This window comes from Brachionichthys hirsutus, chromosome 21 (assembly GCF_040956055.1).
Source record: "Brachionichthys hirsutus isolate HB-005 chromosome 21, CSIRO-AGI_Bhir_v1, whole genome shotgun sequence".
In the NCBI taxonomy this organism is placed as follows: Eukaryota; Metazoa; Chordata; class Actinopteri; order Lophiiformes; family Brachionichthyidae; genus Brachionichthys; species Brachionichthys hirsutus.
Genome location: NC_090917.1, coordinates 317,574 through 332,573, shown reverse-complemented (window position 1 = coordinate 332,573; position 15,000 = coordinate 317,574). Strand labels below are relative to the sequence as shown.

Sequence of the window (15,000 nt, the reverse complement as noted above, 5' to 3'; positions counted from 1 at the left end):
AGGTGTTTTAGACTAGTCTCCTTCTCCTTCAGGTGTTTTAGACTAGTCTCCTCCTTCAGGTGTTTTAGACTCGTCTCCTTCTCCTTCAGGTGTTTTAGACTCGTCTCCTTCAGGGGTTTTAGACTCGTCTCCTTCAGGTGTTTTAGACTCGTCTCCGTCTCCTTCAGGTGTTTTAGACTCGTCTCCTTCTCCTTCAGGTGTTTTAGACTAGTCTCCGTCTCCTTCAGGTGTTTTAGACTCGTCTCCTTCTCCTTCAGGTGTTTTAGACTAGTCTCCTTCTCCTTCAGGTGTTTTAGACTAGTCTCCTTCTCCTTCAGGTGTTTTAGACTAGTCTCCGTCTCCTTCAGGTGTTTTAGACTCGTCTCCTTCTCCTTCAGGTGATTTAGACTAGTCTCCTCCTTCTTCAGGTGTTTTAGACTAGTCTCCTTCTCCTTCAGGTGTTTTAGACTAGTCTCCTCCTCCTTCAGGTGTTTTAAACTCGTCTCCTTCTCCTTCAGGTGATTTCGACTAGTCTCCTCCTTCTTCAGGTGTTTTAGACTAGTCTCCTCCTTCTTCAGGTGTTTTAGACTAGTCTCCTCCTTCTTCAGGTGTTTTAGACTCGTCTCCTTCTCCTTCAGGTGTTTTAAACTCGTCTCCTTCTCTCAGGTGAAAGTGCGACCCACTACTTGGTGAAGAACACCGTGAGGACGTTTCAGGAACTCGGGGTAGGACTGTTTGCCTTTGTCGTGTTCACCAGAGGATAAACCAGGAGCGTTGAGGCTGGATCGGTTCGTCCTCTGCAGGTCCTGAACCGGAGGAGAGAGAACCAGACGTCCACCCTGGAGCTCAGCAGCACCTTCCTACCTCAGGCCAATCGGAACAAACTCCTGCAGTACATCCTCGGCTTCACCCTGCTGTGAACGCCGGCCCCGCCCCGCCCCGCCCGGGCCCCAGGCTCCTCCCAATTAAGGGCTTCTACTGGTTATTTTTAACAATCCCAGGTGCTACTCTGTGGAAAGCTTTACCAGGAAGTGCCTTCATTTGACAGCCGTTAGCCGGACGGGAGAGAAGTCCGTCTCCTTTTGGTCCAGTCCACGACTCCCCGTCTTTCCTTTTGGTCCGGTCCACGACTCACCGTCTTTCCTTTTGGTCCAGTCCACGACTCCCCGTCGTTCCTTTTGGTCCGGTCCACGACTCCCCGTCGTTCCTTTTGGTCCGGTCCACGACTCCCCGTCTTTCCTTTTGGTCCGGTCCACGACTCCCCGTCGTTCCTTTTGGTCCAGTCCACGACTCCCCGTCTTTCCTTTTGGTCCGGTCCACGACTCCCCGTCGTTCCTTTTGGTCTAGTCCACGACTCCCCGTCGTTCCTTTTGGTCCGGTCCACGACTCCCCGTCTTAGAACGGTGCAGCTGATTTTTGAAGACGTCGTCTCTTTGGGAGCTATTCCAGTGTAATCATTAGTTTGTAATATGACGTTAAAATCAAGCAGGTTAGTTTAACAGCGATCGAATGACGCAAGCTGCCTTCAACAGGCGCAACATATGCATCGACACTAGAGCTAAGTATTAGCCTCATTTGTTTGTAGCGCTGCTGTAACGTCGCTATCATGAAGTAGAAAACGTGAAGCGGATTCCTGTACATAGAACGATGTCAGACGAGCGTTCTTACTGCTGATGTTAGCTTCTGATCAACTTAAGATATAGTAAAACTAACAACACACCCGAGACAAAGCAAGAGAAGACACGTCTCACCTGAGGAAGCACCTGGTCAGTAGCTGCAGCTAATGCTAGCAGCCAGGGCTTCACTCCATGTAGAGTTGAACCTGCAGCATCATGACATCATCAATGAATCCGTTGGCCAGCTAAGACCACTGAGCTATTTTCACTGTGTTGCATGACATTAGCTTAGCATTCTCTATAGCATTAGCCAACACTGACACTTACATTTTCTTGCTACGTGCTAAATCGTAGCTAAAGAAATCCCTGGATTTTTGAATTGTGTCTGAAAGCAATAGTACATGAACAATGTAGTATTTACAGGACATACTGTAGAATACGCGAAGCCTTTAAGACAAGCGTCTCAGTGTCGATCAGGTCTGTGATGTCACAGCTTTCAGGTTCAAACGAGCTGCGTCCACGATTCCACGCCGCCGCCGTGACGTCCAGCGGCTGAAGCAGAAGCAGGCAGGGACACTTCACACACACACACACACACACACACACGCACACACACACTACTGGCGCGAGGTCATGCTTAGCATCAGCTAGCACAGCGTCATAGCAAAGATGCTCCAGGAAGTGATTTTAATTAAATTCACAATAAGGGACATTAAACAGTCGTAGAATATGAGGTCAGCTGCAGCAACTGTATAAAACCATGACATCATCACTGCTAAGAGCGCTAACATGCTAACATGCTAGCTCATCTGAGTGGAGAAGTGGTTTTCTTTATTTACTGTGAAATAACAGGATACGTGCATGTAATACAAACTGCATTGAATGTGAACAGAAAGGAATGGAACCCGGTACCTTCCGGCTGTGAGGCGGCAGCGCTAACTGCTGCGCCGCCTGCTTGTGAAGGTTTCCCTTTGAGGGTGTGTCCTTGACCCCGTAGCATGTCAGAGCACGGGAAACACTGGAAGCATTTCTGAGCCCACGACCACTTCATGTTCCGTGCTGCATGTCTGTGTGGGAGATGAACCCGTTACCTCCTGAATGTATCTGACCCCTCCCCTGCTCCCCTCTGCAGCTGGTGCTAGAGGATTAAGATAATGCCCTTTGAAAGGCTTTCTTTCTGTGCATGTCGAGTTGTTTGGTGTGGGAAGCCTGAAGAACACTAGATCGTTGGTACGAGGAGAATCACCGGCTGCTGGGGGAGAATTGTGTTTTAAATAAATGATTGCTAGACAACCTGTGTGTTTCCTTATTGTTCTCAGATTCAGAGGAGGCGGCGCTGATGTTAGCCTGACGGAGACGCTAACGTCAGTGTGAGCCGGGTTAATTATAATCATTCATTTAGGAAATGGCGAGCAAATAAAATTACCGGTAATTAACCTTAAAGTACAAAAGATAAGACAAAAGACGGAAAATAATTGAGAAGCACTGCTCTAACCCGAACGATCCCTCCTCACCTGGACCTGACCTGGACCTCGTGTGGTCGAGGCGAGTGTTGCACCAACGGAGTTAATAATGGAATCATTTACTGGAGTTAATTTTTCTCTTTAATCAATAAAAATACATAAACCGATAAAAGTACATCAGTAGACCCATACCACATATATATATATATGATAAATAATAAGTATCATAAACAGATTCTGAGTACTGTACAGCTGCTCTGATCGTGACGCGCCACCGTTCGCGCCTCTGATTGGTTGTGACACGTGTCACATGAGAGACAAATCCAGGAAGTGTTTTTCTCTTCCAAGGCGGAAGTGTTTCAGTGACTTCGCCTGAAAGTGTTTCAGGAAAAGCTTCCGGACGGAGAACGAGGCGGTCCGGAGCGTCTTCGTCCCTCGGTAAGAACTCCGCGGGCTTTCGGTTGCTGCTCGCCCGCGTCTCCTCCCTACGGAGGAGCGTTAGCCTCGTAGCTAGCTCTCTGCTACTTCTGTTTCGTGGTGAAAGTTAAGCCCAGCGCGTTTCCGCAGCTTTGCTGTTACGTCTTTGATTTCCGGCTTCTTTCACGCGACGTGACGTGGAGCCTACGTCACGTTGAAGCTGGCGGTGTAATAAGAGCTGTGACATTGGATGATGAACCTTTAAACCGGTCAGGGGGAGGAGGATTAAATGCTGGAAGAGCTAAAGTCTCTGAATTAGAAGAGATCATTTCTGAGTTTCTACGATGAAATAAAAGTGAGCGATTCTGCGTCTAGATCCTCTAAATTATTCACCAGGACGCTTTCTTGATTTCCTGGGGGGGGGGGGGGGGCAGCAGATCCCGGACCCGGTTCGCTGTAATATCCACAAAGCCTTCCAGCTGGAATCGTTATTTTTAAGCCCCTCCCCTTTCAGCCGGATTTGTGATGAACGCTTCACCAGACCGGTTTCCTTCCGGTGTCCAGGTCGACCGCGTTGCTCCGCCCCCGTCCCCCCCCCCGACCAGGAGTTCGTCTCTGCGCCTCCTTCACCTGTAAGATCATCCCTCTGCCAATGGCGGGGCGAAACGGAGGAGCGACGAGGCCCAACGGCGCCGCGGCGGCAGCCAGCAAGATCTGCCAGTTCAAGCTGGTGCTGCTGGGGGAGTCGGCGGTGGGCAAGTCCAGCCTGGTGCTGCGCTTCGTCAAGGGCCAGTTCCAGGAGTTCCAGGAGAGCACCATCGGAGGTGAGTCCTGCCCCGCCGGCCTCCGGCCACCGGGGGGCGCTCTGAGCGTGTGCCTCTGTCCCGTCCTCAGCGGCCTTCCTCACCCAGACCGTCTGTCTGGACGACACCACGGTGAAGTTTGAGATCTGGGACACGGCGGGCCAGGAGCGCTACCACAGCCTGGCCCCGATGTACTACAGAGGAGCCCAGGCGGCCATCGTGGTCTATGACATCACCAACGCGGTAGGCTCCGCCCACAGGCCGGGGGGGTTCTGTTTGTGTCCTACAGCAGGGTAAGGAGCCAACACGGGTCCCTTCATCCGGACCTCCAGTCTGAAGACCTGGGGCGGGGTTTGGGTTCTGGTTCTGGTAAATGCACACACCGGGCCCCTCCCTCATCCGGGTCGTGGTGTCGGCAGCCTGAGGTAGTCCAGACCCTCTTCCCAGTAACAGTTCCTGGTCCAGATAGAATCCCAATCCCTCCAGGGAGTTCTGGTTCCAGCCCGTTGTCTCCTAATCCAGAACCCTTCTGGGATGAGCCCAACCGAGCGACCTGAAAGGCGTCCTTTGGATGTGAAGGAGCGTCTAATCCAAGCCCCGCCCCCGCCGTCGCCCCGCCCCTCCAGTGTGAGGTCCGATCACTCGTATTGATCAGCTGTGCTTCCTCTCAGGACACTTTCACGCGGGCTAAGACCTGGGTGAAGGAGCGTCTAATCTAAGCCCCGCCCCCGCCGTGGCCCCGCCCCTCCAGTGTGAGGTCCGATCACTCGTATTGATCAGCTGTGCTTCCTCTCAGGACACGTTCACGCGGGCTAAGACCTGGGTGAAGGAGCTGCAGAGACAGGCCAGTCCCAACATCGTGATCGCTCTGGCGGGGAACAAGGCGGACATCGCCAACAAGCGGGCCGTCGAGCTTCAGGTGGGCGGCGCCGTCAGCCGTTAGACCCGTTAGACCCGCCCCTCGGTTTGTGACATCATCGCGTGTTACTCAATGGTGTCTGTTGTCAGGAGGCTCATGCGTACGCCGACGACAACAGCCTGCTGTTCATGGAGACGTCGGCCAAGACGGCCAAGAACGTCAACGAGGTCTTCATGGCTATCGGTGAGGCGCCGCTCCTGCTGCTCCTCCTGCTGCTCCTCCTGCTGCTCCTCCTGCTGCTCCTCCAGCTGCTCCTCCAGCTGCTCCTCTAGCTGCTCCTCTAGCTGCTCCTCTAGCTGCTCCTCCAGCTGCTCCTCCAGCTGCTCCTCTAGCTGCTCCTCCAGCTGCTCCTCCTGCTGCTCCTCCAGCTGCTCCTGCTCCTCTAGCTGCTCCTCCAGCTGCTCCTCCAGCGGCTCCTGCTCCTCCTGCTGCTCCTCCAGCTGCTCCTCTAGCTGCTCCTCCAGCTGCTCCTCCAGCGGCTCCTGCTCCTCCTGCTGCTCCTCCAGCTGCTCCTCCAGCTGCTCCTCCTGCTGCTCCTCTAGGGGCTCCTCCAGCTGCTCCTCTAGGGGCTCCTCCAGCTGCTCCTCTAGCTGCTCCTCTAGCTGCTCCTCCAGCTGCTCCTCCAGCTGCTCCTCCAGCTGCTCCTCCTGCTGCTCCTCTAGCTGCTCCTCCAGCTCCTCCTCCAGCTGCTCCTGCTCCTCCTGCTGCTCCCACAGAAATTAGATTTTGATTGAAATGTCTGTCGTCCTTTCGCTGCAGCAAAGAAGCTCCCAAAGGGCGATCCTCAGGCAGGACCCGGGCCGGCGGGACGGACCAGGACAGGAGTGGACCTTCAGGACGCGGCTCCTCAGGCGCGCCATGGCCATTGCTGCGGCGGGGGCCGCTAGCGAGGCCGGGACGGAGAACTTGGAGGAGGAGCCCTGAACAGCGTTTGAGGGGCGCGTGTAGCCAGAGAGGCAGGAGAGGGCAGAGACGCTCGCCGCCTGTCCTCAAACCGAGATTACAGATGAGATTATCTGGATCCTCTTTGATTTAAGGAACATTTTATGAAGAATCATAAGAGAGGGAATTACCCAGAATTCCACACGACTTCTCTTCTGTCTCCCCCCTGAGTCTCTATCTACCTCCCCGATCTGTCTGTTGATTGAATCCTGTATTAACTTCTTGCAGCGTGGTGCGAGTGTGTGTGTGTGCGTGTGTGCGTGTGTGTGTGTGTGTGTGTGCGCACGCACGCGCACACACACACGCATGTAAGCCGACAGTTTTCTACTCTTCTCTCTCTCCCTGCGCCGATCATTAAACCCACCGTTGAGCTCCGCGGCGTCCGTCTGTTCGGGACCTGAAACCCGACGAACCGGGTCGTGACCGGGTCGTGACCGGGTCGTGACCGGGTCGTGACCGGGAGGCTGCACGCCGACACGCAGCCCTCTGCATTCGTCATGTGTTGATTCCTGTAACACCAGAGTTGTCAGCCTTTTTTTAAAAAACCGATTGTGAATCTAAAAGGTAATAAATAACATGGACGAGTCTGTTTGTGCTGAGTCGTTGTTTTGCGGCGCCGTGACGGCGTCTCGGTTTGGATGTTTGACCGGTGCCGGTCCTGGTTCGACCATCCTGTTAGCAGGGCTGGTTTTGTAGGAAGAGGGCTGGGAAGGAAGTGAGTCCAGGAAGTTCCATCAAAGATCCAATCCGCTCAGGGTGTAATCTACAATCTGGACGCTAGGTGTCACTACAACACTTTAATAACAGATTTACTACATTTTACATTCCAGAAAATATAAAATATCTAGTTTAAAAGAGTTGTGTGAGTCACATGCAGCAGTATGTTTAGGACGCTAAATATTAAAATATGTTTACGTTCCCGAAACGCAAAGAAGAAGAATTAATAAAAAAATGAAATAAGAGTTATAAATCAGGATTACCCGGAAATGACGTCAACTCACGATCGTCCTTTCCAGAAAAAGATGGCGGCTGTTGACATCGACGTACCTTTTGACACAGAGACCAAAATCGGCAATGCGGAGGCGATGGAACGGTAAACGTCTCGGTTTCCGCTGCGTGACGTCGCGCTGCGTCTCTGGCGGGGAAATGATCGATAATCATCCGATTGAATGTTCTGACATTCGCTCACGAGCCTCGCGCGGCCACGAGTGGACAGGCTAACAAGGCTTAGCTGGCTAGCTAGCTGGGTGGAAACGGAATCTATATAAATATATAATATAGGGGAATTAACGACGGGATTTTACGTAGTTTATTTACTAAACACTTGTCAGACTAAATTATGATCAAACAAGATGTCTGACTGTATCGACACTAAAATGATTAGCTGAATGTAATATAAGCTAAGCTAATTGATCCGCGGTTGCTGTCTCTGATCCTACAGTCAGGCCGACGCCTTCAAAGAGCAGGGGAACCTGTTCTACAGCCAGAGGGCCTACTCGGAGGCTTTTAGCTGCTACACTCAGGCCATCGGTGAGGTTCGAGTCTCATCATCCCGCACGCCTTTCTTCTGTGACCCTTCTCTGACGTCACACACCTCAGGTTCCTGTCTGATTTCCCATCCGTTTTTTAAACATTTCTATTTCCCTTAAGATGCATGCCCTAAAAACGCCAGTTACTACGGCAACCGGGCCGCCACCCTGATGATGCTGTGTCGCTTTCGGGAGGCCCTGGAGGATTCCCAGCAGGCTGTTCGCCTGGACGACTGCTTCATGAAGGTGAGTTTAACAGGTCGTTGCGTCTGGAACGTCCTGGTCTCAGGGTCGTTCCTGTGGTGTCCTCCATGTTACCATGGTGATCGGGTCAGACATGGATACATGTGGGTCGGCTCTTTCCTAATCAGGAGGCCCGTCTGTCGTCCCACAGGGTCACCTGCGTGAGGGCAAATGTCACCTGTCCTTAGGGAATGCCATGGCGGCCATTCGCTGCTTCCGGAAGGTTCTGGAGATGGAGCCCAGCAACAGGGAGGCGCAGCAGGAGGTGTGGAGCCCTGACCCTTTGACCTGAAGCCTGAATTGATTACTGATGGGGGGTTGTTGGTTTTAGAACAAGACTGCAGAGACCCTTCTGGAGTTCGAGCGGATGGCCGGTTTTGGCTTTGAGAAGCGGGACTTCAGAAAGGTAGGGCGCCCCCGTGAGGTTTACTCTCTGAACTCTTGGATCAGTTCTGAGGCGATCAGTTCCTCTCAGCCGGATCAATGACGTGTTCACGCTCCAGGTGGTGTTCTGTATGGATCGGGCCTTATCTGTGGCGTCTGCCTGCCACCGCTTCAAGATCTTGAAGGCCGAGTGTCTGGCTCTGATGGGTCGCTACCCGGAGGCCCAGTCTGTTGCCAGGTAGGCCACCCACCTGTTCTTGGCTCTTTGGAGGGCCGCTAAGCACCTTTTGAACGTCAAACATTTTCTAGCGACATCCTGCGGATGGACTCCACGAACGCCGACGCGCTGTACGTGCGAGGCCTGTGTCTCTACTACGAGGACTGCATCGATAAAGCCGTCCAGTTCTTCGTCCAGGCTCTGAGGATGGCGCCTGACCACGAAAAGGCTCGGCTAGCCTGCAGGGTAGGATCGGCAGCTCCTTGTTTCAACATTTACTTCATTGATCTGTGAACGATAAATACTGAAGATAAATTACTTCATTCACAAATGCCCCGCGCTTACCCTCCACAACAGCAGGGGGCGCTCTGACTCACCTTTACGAGCCCTTGTGTCTGCTCAGATGAGCAGGGAAACTGGATCACGCCGATAAAGGGACGGGGGAACGGAATGGATTGTATTTATTTAATTTATTTCTAATGGAAGCGGTGAAAACCTGACCGGCGCCGCAGCTTAGCATAGCAAGCGCACCGTTCAATGCTAACGTACCCTCACTTACAGAACGCCAAAGTGCTAAAAGCTAAGAAAGAGGAAGGCAACCAGGCGTTCAAGAGCAGCAGCTACGAGGCTGCCTACCAGCTGTACACCGAGGCGCTGACGGTGGACCCCGACAACATCAAGACCAACGCCAAGCTGTACTGCAACAGAGCCACGGCCGGCGTGAAGGTAAGGCGCCGCGGGCGCCGCGCGGGCCACGCCTGCAGCCGGCGCCGGCCTCATCGACCGTTTCCTCCCCAACCAACAGCTGAACAAGCGTCATGAAGCCATCGACGACTGCAGCAGCGCCATCAAGCTGGACGAGTCCTACATCAAGGCCTACTTGAGACGAGCGCAGTGGTGAGTCCTCGTGGGGCCGCGCCCCCTTTCCTCTCATTGGTCGGCAGCTCTCAAAGCGCTAGCCTTGTGTTGCCGTAGCTACATGGACACGGAGCAGTACGAGGAGGCGGTACGGGACTACGAGAAGGTTTACCAGACGGAGAAGACGTCAGGTACGCTAGGCTAGCTGCTAGCGGGTCCTGGGCCACGCCTCCCCTTGAAGGACTTTCCTCTCCGTCCCGCCAGATCACAAGCAGCTGCTAAAGGCGGCGCAGATGGAGCTGAAGAAGAGCAAGAGGAAAGACTACTACAAGGTGCTGGGGGTCGGCAAGAGCGCCACCGAGGACGAGATCAAGAAGGCCTACCGCAAGCGCGCCCTCATGCACCACCCAGGTCGGCCAGGCCCCGCCCCCGCCCCCCCGAGAGCACGCTGCTGGTCGTAGCTGACGTTTGGTCGTCCCCTCTGTCCTCAGACCGCCACAGTGCCGCCACGCCAGAGGTGCAGAAGGAGGAGGAGAAGAAGTTCAAGGAGGTGGGGGAGGCTTTCACCGTCCTCTCTGACCCCAAGAAGAAGATCCGCTACGACAACGGACACGACCTGGACGACGACGGCGGCTTCGACGCAAGAGGTGAGGAGCTGCTCTGGGTCTGGGTCTGGTTCTGGGTCTGGGTCTGGGTCTGGTTCTGGGCCTGGGTCTGGTTCTGGTTCTGGTTCTGGGTCTGGGTCTGGGCCTGGGCCTGGGTCTCGGTCTGGCTCTGGCTCTGGCTCTGGCTCTGGCTCTGGTTCTGGGCCTGGGTCTGGCTCTGGGTCTGGTTCTGGTTCCTTGCAGGCCGTTGGTTCGGCCCTCACAAGGCTAACGGACTCTCGTTCTACCAGCTGATCCGCTTCTGCTTTTCCTTTCCACCCAGACTTCGATGCTAACAACATCTTCAGGGCCTTCTTTGGAGGTCAAGGCGGCGGATTCAGCTTCGATTCCAGTCCAGGTTGGTCTCCCTCGTTCCCTCGTTCCCTCGTTCCCTCGTTCCCTCGTTCCCTCGTCTCCCTCGTCTTCCTCGCTTCTTGTCTTCCTCGTTCCCTCGTTCCCTCGTTCCCTCGTTCCCTCGTTCCCTTGTCTCCCTCGTTCCCTCGTCTCCCTTGTCTCCCTTGTCTCCCTCGTTCCCTCGTCTCCCTCGTCTCCCTCGTCTCCCTCGTCTCCCTCGTTCCCTCGTTCCCTCGTCTCCCTCGTCTCCCTCGTCTCCCTTGTCTCCCTCGTTCCCTCGTCTCCCTCGTCTCCCTCGTCTCCCTTGTCTCCCTCGTTCCCTCGTCTCCCTCGTCTCCCTCGTCTCCCTTCTCTCCCTCGCTTCTTGTCTTCCTTGTTCCCTCGTTCCCTCGTTCCCTCGTCTCCCTCGCTTCTTGTCTTCCTCTGTCCCGGAGCCTGCCGGACCGTGTGGAATGACTTCCTGCGTTCTGTTTTGGCTTCTAGACTCTGCGCCTGGAAACTTCTTTTTCCAGTTTGGCTAAGGCCGAGCAGCCTGGGGGGGTGAAGGCGTCCCTGCAGTGGAATGAATGGACGACGGGATGCTTGTTCTCTGAGCGTCTCCCCATTTGTCAGCGCTGCAGCCACGGCGATGGCTACGAACACTGGGAAGGAGGAGCCGGGTCGACGTTGTAAATTAAGGAGCTCAAATATTGTAAAACCTCCATCAAGGTGCTCAAAAGTCAGGAATGGACACGCTAGGATCCGTGTTTTATATTCTAGAACGTCGTCATGAGATTGCATGTCCATGTAGAGAAGTCTGATCTCAGGACAGCCGGACGGAGACGCCGCCGGTCTGCTCCACGTTTTATCGGCAGCCGAGTAGACGTGCTGCGCTGTGTATTTAACTCGGATGTTCCTTTGTGTCCATAAATGGTTCTTCCTTCCTCTGCCTTCTTCTATTTATTGAGCCGATCACACAGTCCTCTACCTGAGGGCAGTTTGTTCCAGCCAGGCGGAGGCTCCACCTGGGGAGCCGGGGAAGCCCCTCCCCCTGCTCTCCTGACCCGTTTTGAGGGGCGGCAGAATCGTTCACTCGTTCATGTTTGCGTCACCGATCTGTTTTTAGGGACGACAAAACACGTATTTGGAAAATAAAAGCTCCCGTCTGATCTATCTGGATATTTCCGTGATCTTTTCTTCAGGTTTCACGAGTAGTAGTAGTAGTATTAGTGGTAGTAGTAGGAGCAGTAGTATTAGTAGTAGTAGTAGTAGTAGTGGTAGTAGTAGTAGTCTGACATAAAGGAACCCGTTGTGATCCAGACATTCTTTAGCTGTAATCCACACTGATGATTGATCATTTTCTGTAATCCATAACTAGTATTGTAGAACACGAGTGTGTTCTGGTGCAGCGTTTATCTAAATATTTGTTTTCTGGACACGATGCTAATCCATGGATTAGAGATCCTGTCCCTTGTTTCAGAGATAATCCAGACGACTTGTTTGTGATTTTAAGCCCCCCATGTTCAACGGTTATTCTAATCTGATGTTAAACTACATAACGACGCCCCGCTCTGCTGTTATTATTATTATTATTATTATTATTAAGGGTTTAACTTTTGACGATTTTGCTTTCAGCTTTCTCATCTTTGCCTTTAATATACAGAAAAAAATCCATTTGTATCAAATAGTAATTTCCGCACGTCGTTTACGTTAACTTTACACGATTAACTACTTCCTGTTGTCAAACTGCGGACGAGAAGGTGACGTCACCACGTGATCAAGTTTGAACCAATCAGGCGGCGGCTACGATGTGCGATCGGTCGCCAGATTCTGGTGAGACGGGACTGGAGCGAGGAGGCGACAGACGGAGGAAGACTCCGCTGAGAGAAGGAGAAGGAGGAGGAGGAAGAGGAGGAGGAGGAGGAGGAGAAGGAGGAAGAGGAAGAGGAAGCAGCAGCTGCTCCTCCACCGAGTCATTCCCACCTGAACACGTCACCGAGGTACCTGCTGCTGCTTCTTACGCTAACTTTAGCTAGCCGGTTAGCTAGCTAGTCACTCCGGACTTTCAGGTTAGCGAATGCGGGAAGCAACGATCGATCGATCGATCGATCGGGCTGTCAGCGATGGAGCAGCTTTAACGGAGCTAGCGGGGGTGGGGCTAACGGGGGGGGGGGGGGGGGGGGTCAGGGCTAATCACAAGGCTAACTTGACCTTAACTAGCTATTCTGTTTCGGTAAGTTGGCCCTGCTCGGCATGCTAGCTCAGGTGGTCGCTCCATCCACCGCCTCCGGTACCGGTACCGGTACCGGAGGCGGTGGGACCCTCCCCGGACCCGCGGGCGTCACCCTGTCAGCGCCGTTGGGCCGGCAGCAGGCGTGAAGCCAGAGGAAACCGGATCAGCGAGTCCTTCTGCGGCTGAGCAGGTCCGACAACATGGGGGGGTTAGGGTCAGCGCCCTGATAGGCTGCCCGTCATCACGTGACTCCTGGACCCCGGAATGAGGCCGTTCTTCTAGAAGCACCGTTTTACTCGGGATCTAGATCAGGTTCAATCGGATCTGGTCTCGGGTCAGTCTGAAGCGTCATCTCACCAGATCCAGAACCCGACCGACCCCGCCTCTCCAGAACCTGCTAGTTCATGTTCTTCAAAGGGGTCAAAGAACACGGCGGACATGGGGGGGCGTCGGGTCATCATGGTCCGGTCTCTGGAGGTCCGGTCTCTGGAGGTCCGGTCTCTGGAGGGCCGGTCTCTGGAGGGCCGGTCTCTGGAGGTCTGGTCTCTGGTCTCTGGAGGTCCGGTCTCTGGTCTCTGGAGGTCCGGCCTCTCTGGAGGTCAGGTCTCTGGTCTCTGGAGGTCCGGTCTCTGGAGGTCCGGTCTCTGGTCTCTGGAGGGCCGGTCTCTGGAGGTCTGGTCTCTGGAGGTCCGGTCTCTGGAGGGCCGGTCTCTGGTCTCTGGAGGTCCGGTCTCTGGTCTCTGGAGGTCCGGTCTCTCTGGAGGTCAGGTCTCTGGAGGTCCGGTCTCTGGAGGTCCGGTCTCTGGAGGTCTGGTCTCTGGTCTCTGGAGGTCCGGTCTCTGGAGGTCCGGTCTCTGGTCTCTGGAGGGCCGGTCTCTGGAGGTCCGGTCTCTGGAGGTCCGGTCTCTGGAGGTCCGGTCTCTGGAGGTCCGGTCTCTGGAGGTCCGGTCTCTGGTCTCTGGAGGTCCGGTCTCTGGAGGGCCGGTCTCTGGAGGGCCGGTCTCTGGAGGTCCGGTCTCTGGAGGTCCGGTCTCTGGAGGTCCGGTCTCTGGAGGTCCGGTCTCTGGTCTCTGGAGGGCCGGTCTCTGGAGGGCCGGTCTCTGGAGGTCCGGTCTCTGGAGGTCCGGTCTCTGGAGGTCCGGTCTCTGGAGGTCCGGTCTCTGGAGGTCCGGTCTCTGGAGGTCCGGTCTCTGGTCTCTGGAGGGCCGGTCTCTGGAGGGCCGGTCTCTGGAGGTCCGGTCTCTGGAGCTGGCACCACTTTAACCCGGTCCAATGAATGAAGGCGCTTGTTGTTGGAGCTCCAGTCTGTCGTTATCTGGGAACGCCCCCTTCATCCTTAACTCTTTATCAAAGAATGCGTTGCTGTGGCAACCAGAGGCATTGATAAGTGTTGCTGGCGACAACACGGAAAATAAATACCATATGATTCCAGAGAGAGCGAGAGAGAGAGAGACCTTGTTTCCATGGCGATAACGGCCATCTTGCTCTCCAGCGCCACCATGTCTGCTAAGGCCGTCTCGGAGCGGACCGGGAAGCAGCTCCTGTTTAAGCACATCGGACCCTCGGCAGCCGTGCAGAACCGCTTCAGGGCCGCCGGCGTCGGCGCCGGGACGGACTGGGACCGCCTCGCCCAGGACCACCCCTGGCTCCTGACGGAGGTATGCCTGATCGGGAAGCTCCGCCCCCCACATTGACACGTCTCAGGTGCGTCTTTTGTTCTCCGCCTGCAGCGGCTCGTGGTGAAGCCGGATCAGCTCATCAAGCGGCGCGGGAAACTTGGCCTGGTGGGCGTCGACCTGGACCTGCAAGGTGTCAGGGAGTGGCTGAAGCCCCGCCTCCTGACGGAGACCACCGTGAGTCCACCCAGTTGTCCCTCTGAAATGAGGGGTTATCAGTCCCTTAAAACGGGTGTGTCCTCCAGGTGGGAAAGGCTACAGGTGTGCTGAGGGACTTCCTGGTTGAGCCCTTCGTTCCACACACACAGGTGATGTCCCGGCGTCTCTTAACGATCCCGGCTCCGCCCCCCTGTCTCCTGATGTGTAACAGAGATGTGTCCTTGTGTCTGTCCTCCAGGAGGAGGAGTTTTACCTTTGCGTTTACGCCGCCCGTGAGGGCGACCATGTCCTCTTCCACCACCAGGGGGGCGTGGAGGTCGGCGATGTGGACGCCAAAGCCCGGAGACTGATGGTCGCCGTGGGCGACAAGCTGGGGGAGGACCAAGTCCGAGAGGAGCTCCTCACGCACGTTCCTGAGGACAAGAAGAAGTATGACTCGTTTGTCCCGGTTCTCTCTACTGGAGGGTCACATGATGTCCTCCAGATCGTCTTCATGGCTGCCCTGGTGTGGAGCATTCAGAGGACACTCACGTCTCACGTCTCTGCCGTTTCTGTCTTGAAGTGTCCTGTCCAGCTTCATCGTGG

The 15,000-nt window shown here is 54.8% G+C and overlaps 4 protein-coding genes across 5 annotated transcripts in view; all 4 read left to right on the top strand.

The window, feature by feature from the left end:
* LOC137910035 (glycerol-3-phosphate acyltransferase 1, mitochondrial-like) overlaps window positions 1-899 on the top strand; it is an 8,524-nt gene extending 7,625 nt beyond the window's left edge. Inside the window, exons 20-21 of the mRNA XM_068754461.1 lie at window positions 646-704; window positions 783-899. Coding sequence (XP_068610562.1) covers window positions 646-704; window positions 783-899 — 176 coding nt within the window. The remainder of the gene's footprint in view (window positions 1-645; window positions 705-782) is intronic.
* Window positions 900-3,410: 2,511 nt separating this feature from the next.
* Window positions 3,411-6,718, top strand: LOC137910314 (ras-related protein Rab-5C-like). 2 transcript variants are annotated; one of them, XM_068754758.1, is made up of 6 exons: window positions 3,411-3,496; window positions 4,040-4,299; window positions 4,370-4,521; window positions 5,075-5,197; window positions 5,287-5,380; window positions 5,957-6,718. In XM_068754758.1, exons 2-6 carry the CDS (start codon window positions 4,128-4,130, stop codon window positions 6,082-6,084), a joined length of 669 nt encoding a protein of 222 aa, XP_068610859.1. In that variant the 5' UTR covers window positions 3,411-3,496; window positions 4,040-4,127; the 3' UTR covers window positions 6,085-6,718. The 2 variants fall into 2 exon arrangements, with proteins under 2 accessions (XP_068610859.1, XP_068610860.1); XM_068754759.1 differs by having other exon boundaries at window positions 3,467-3,496; window positions 3,990-4,299.
* Window positions 6,719-7,161: 443 nt separating this feature from the next.
* On the top strand, window positions 7,162-11,291 carry LOC137909877 (dnaJ homolog subfamily C member 7-like). The gene is made up of 14 exons (XM_068754310.1): window positions 7,162-7,232; window positions 7,581-7,669; window positions 7,790-7,914; window positions 8,063-8,176; window positions 8,243-8,317; window positions 8,415-8,533; window positions 8,605-8,758; window positions 9,074-9,238; window positions 9,318-9,409; window positions 9,488-9,561; window positions 9,635-9,781; window positions 9,862-10,017; window positions 10,298-10,372; window positions 10,852-11,291. The coding sequence occupies exons 1-14, from the start codon at window positions 7,162-7,164 to the stop codon at window positions 10,887-10,889; spliced, it is 1,494 nt and encodes a 497-aa protein (XP_068610411.1). The 3' UTR covers window positions 10,890-11,291.
* Window positions 11,292-12,192: 901 nt separating this feature from the next.
* The window catches only part of LOC137909888 (ATP-citrate synthase-like), an 8,810-nt gene continuing 6,002 nt past the window's right edge, over window positions 12,193-15,000 (top strand). The window contains exons 1-6 of the mRNA XM_068754320.1: window positions 12,193-12,347; window positions 14,073-14,238; window positions 14,311-14,433; window positions 14,502-14,564; window positions 14,654-14,844; window positions 14,978-15,000. The exon at window positions 14,978-15,000 is cut by the window's right edge and continues 57 nt beyond it. Of these exons, the coding sequence (XP_068610421.1) occupies window positions 14,080-14,238; window positions 14,311-14,433; window positions 14,502-14,564; window positions 14,654-14,844; window positions 14,978-15,000 (559 nt within the window). The 5' untranslated portion in view covers window positions 12,193-12,347; window positions 14,073-14,079. The remainder of the gene's footprint in view (window positions 12,348-14,072; window positions 14,239-14,310; window positions 14,434-14,501; window positions 14,565-14,653; window positions 14,845-14,977) is intronic.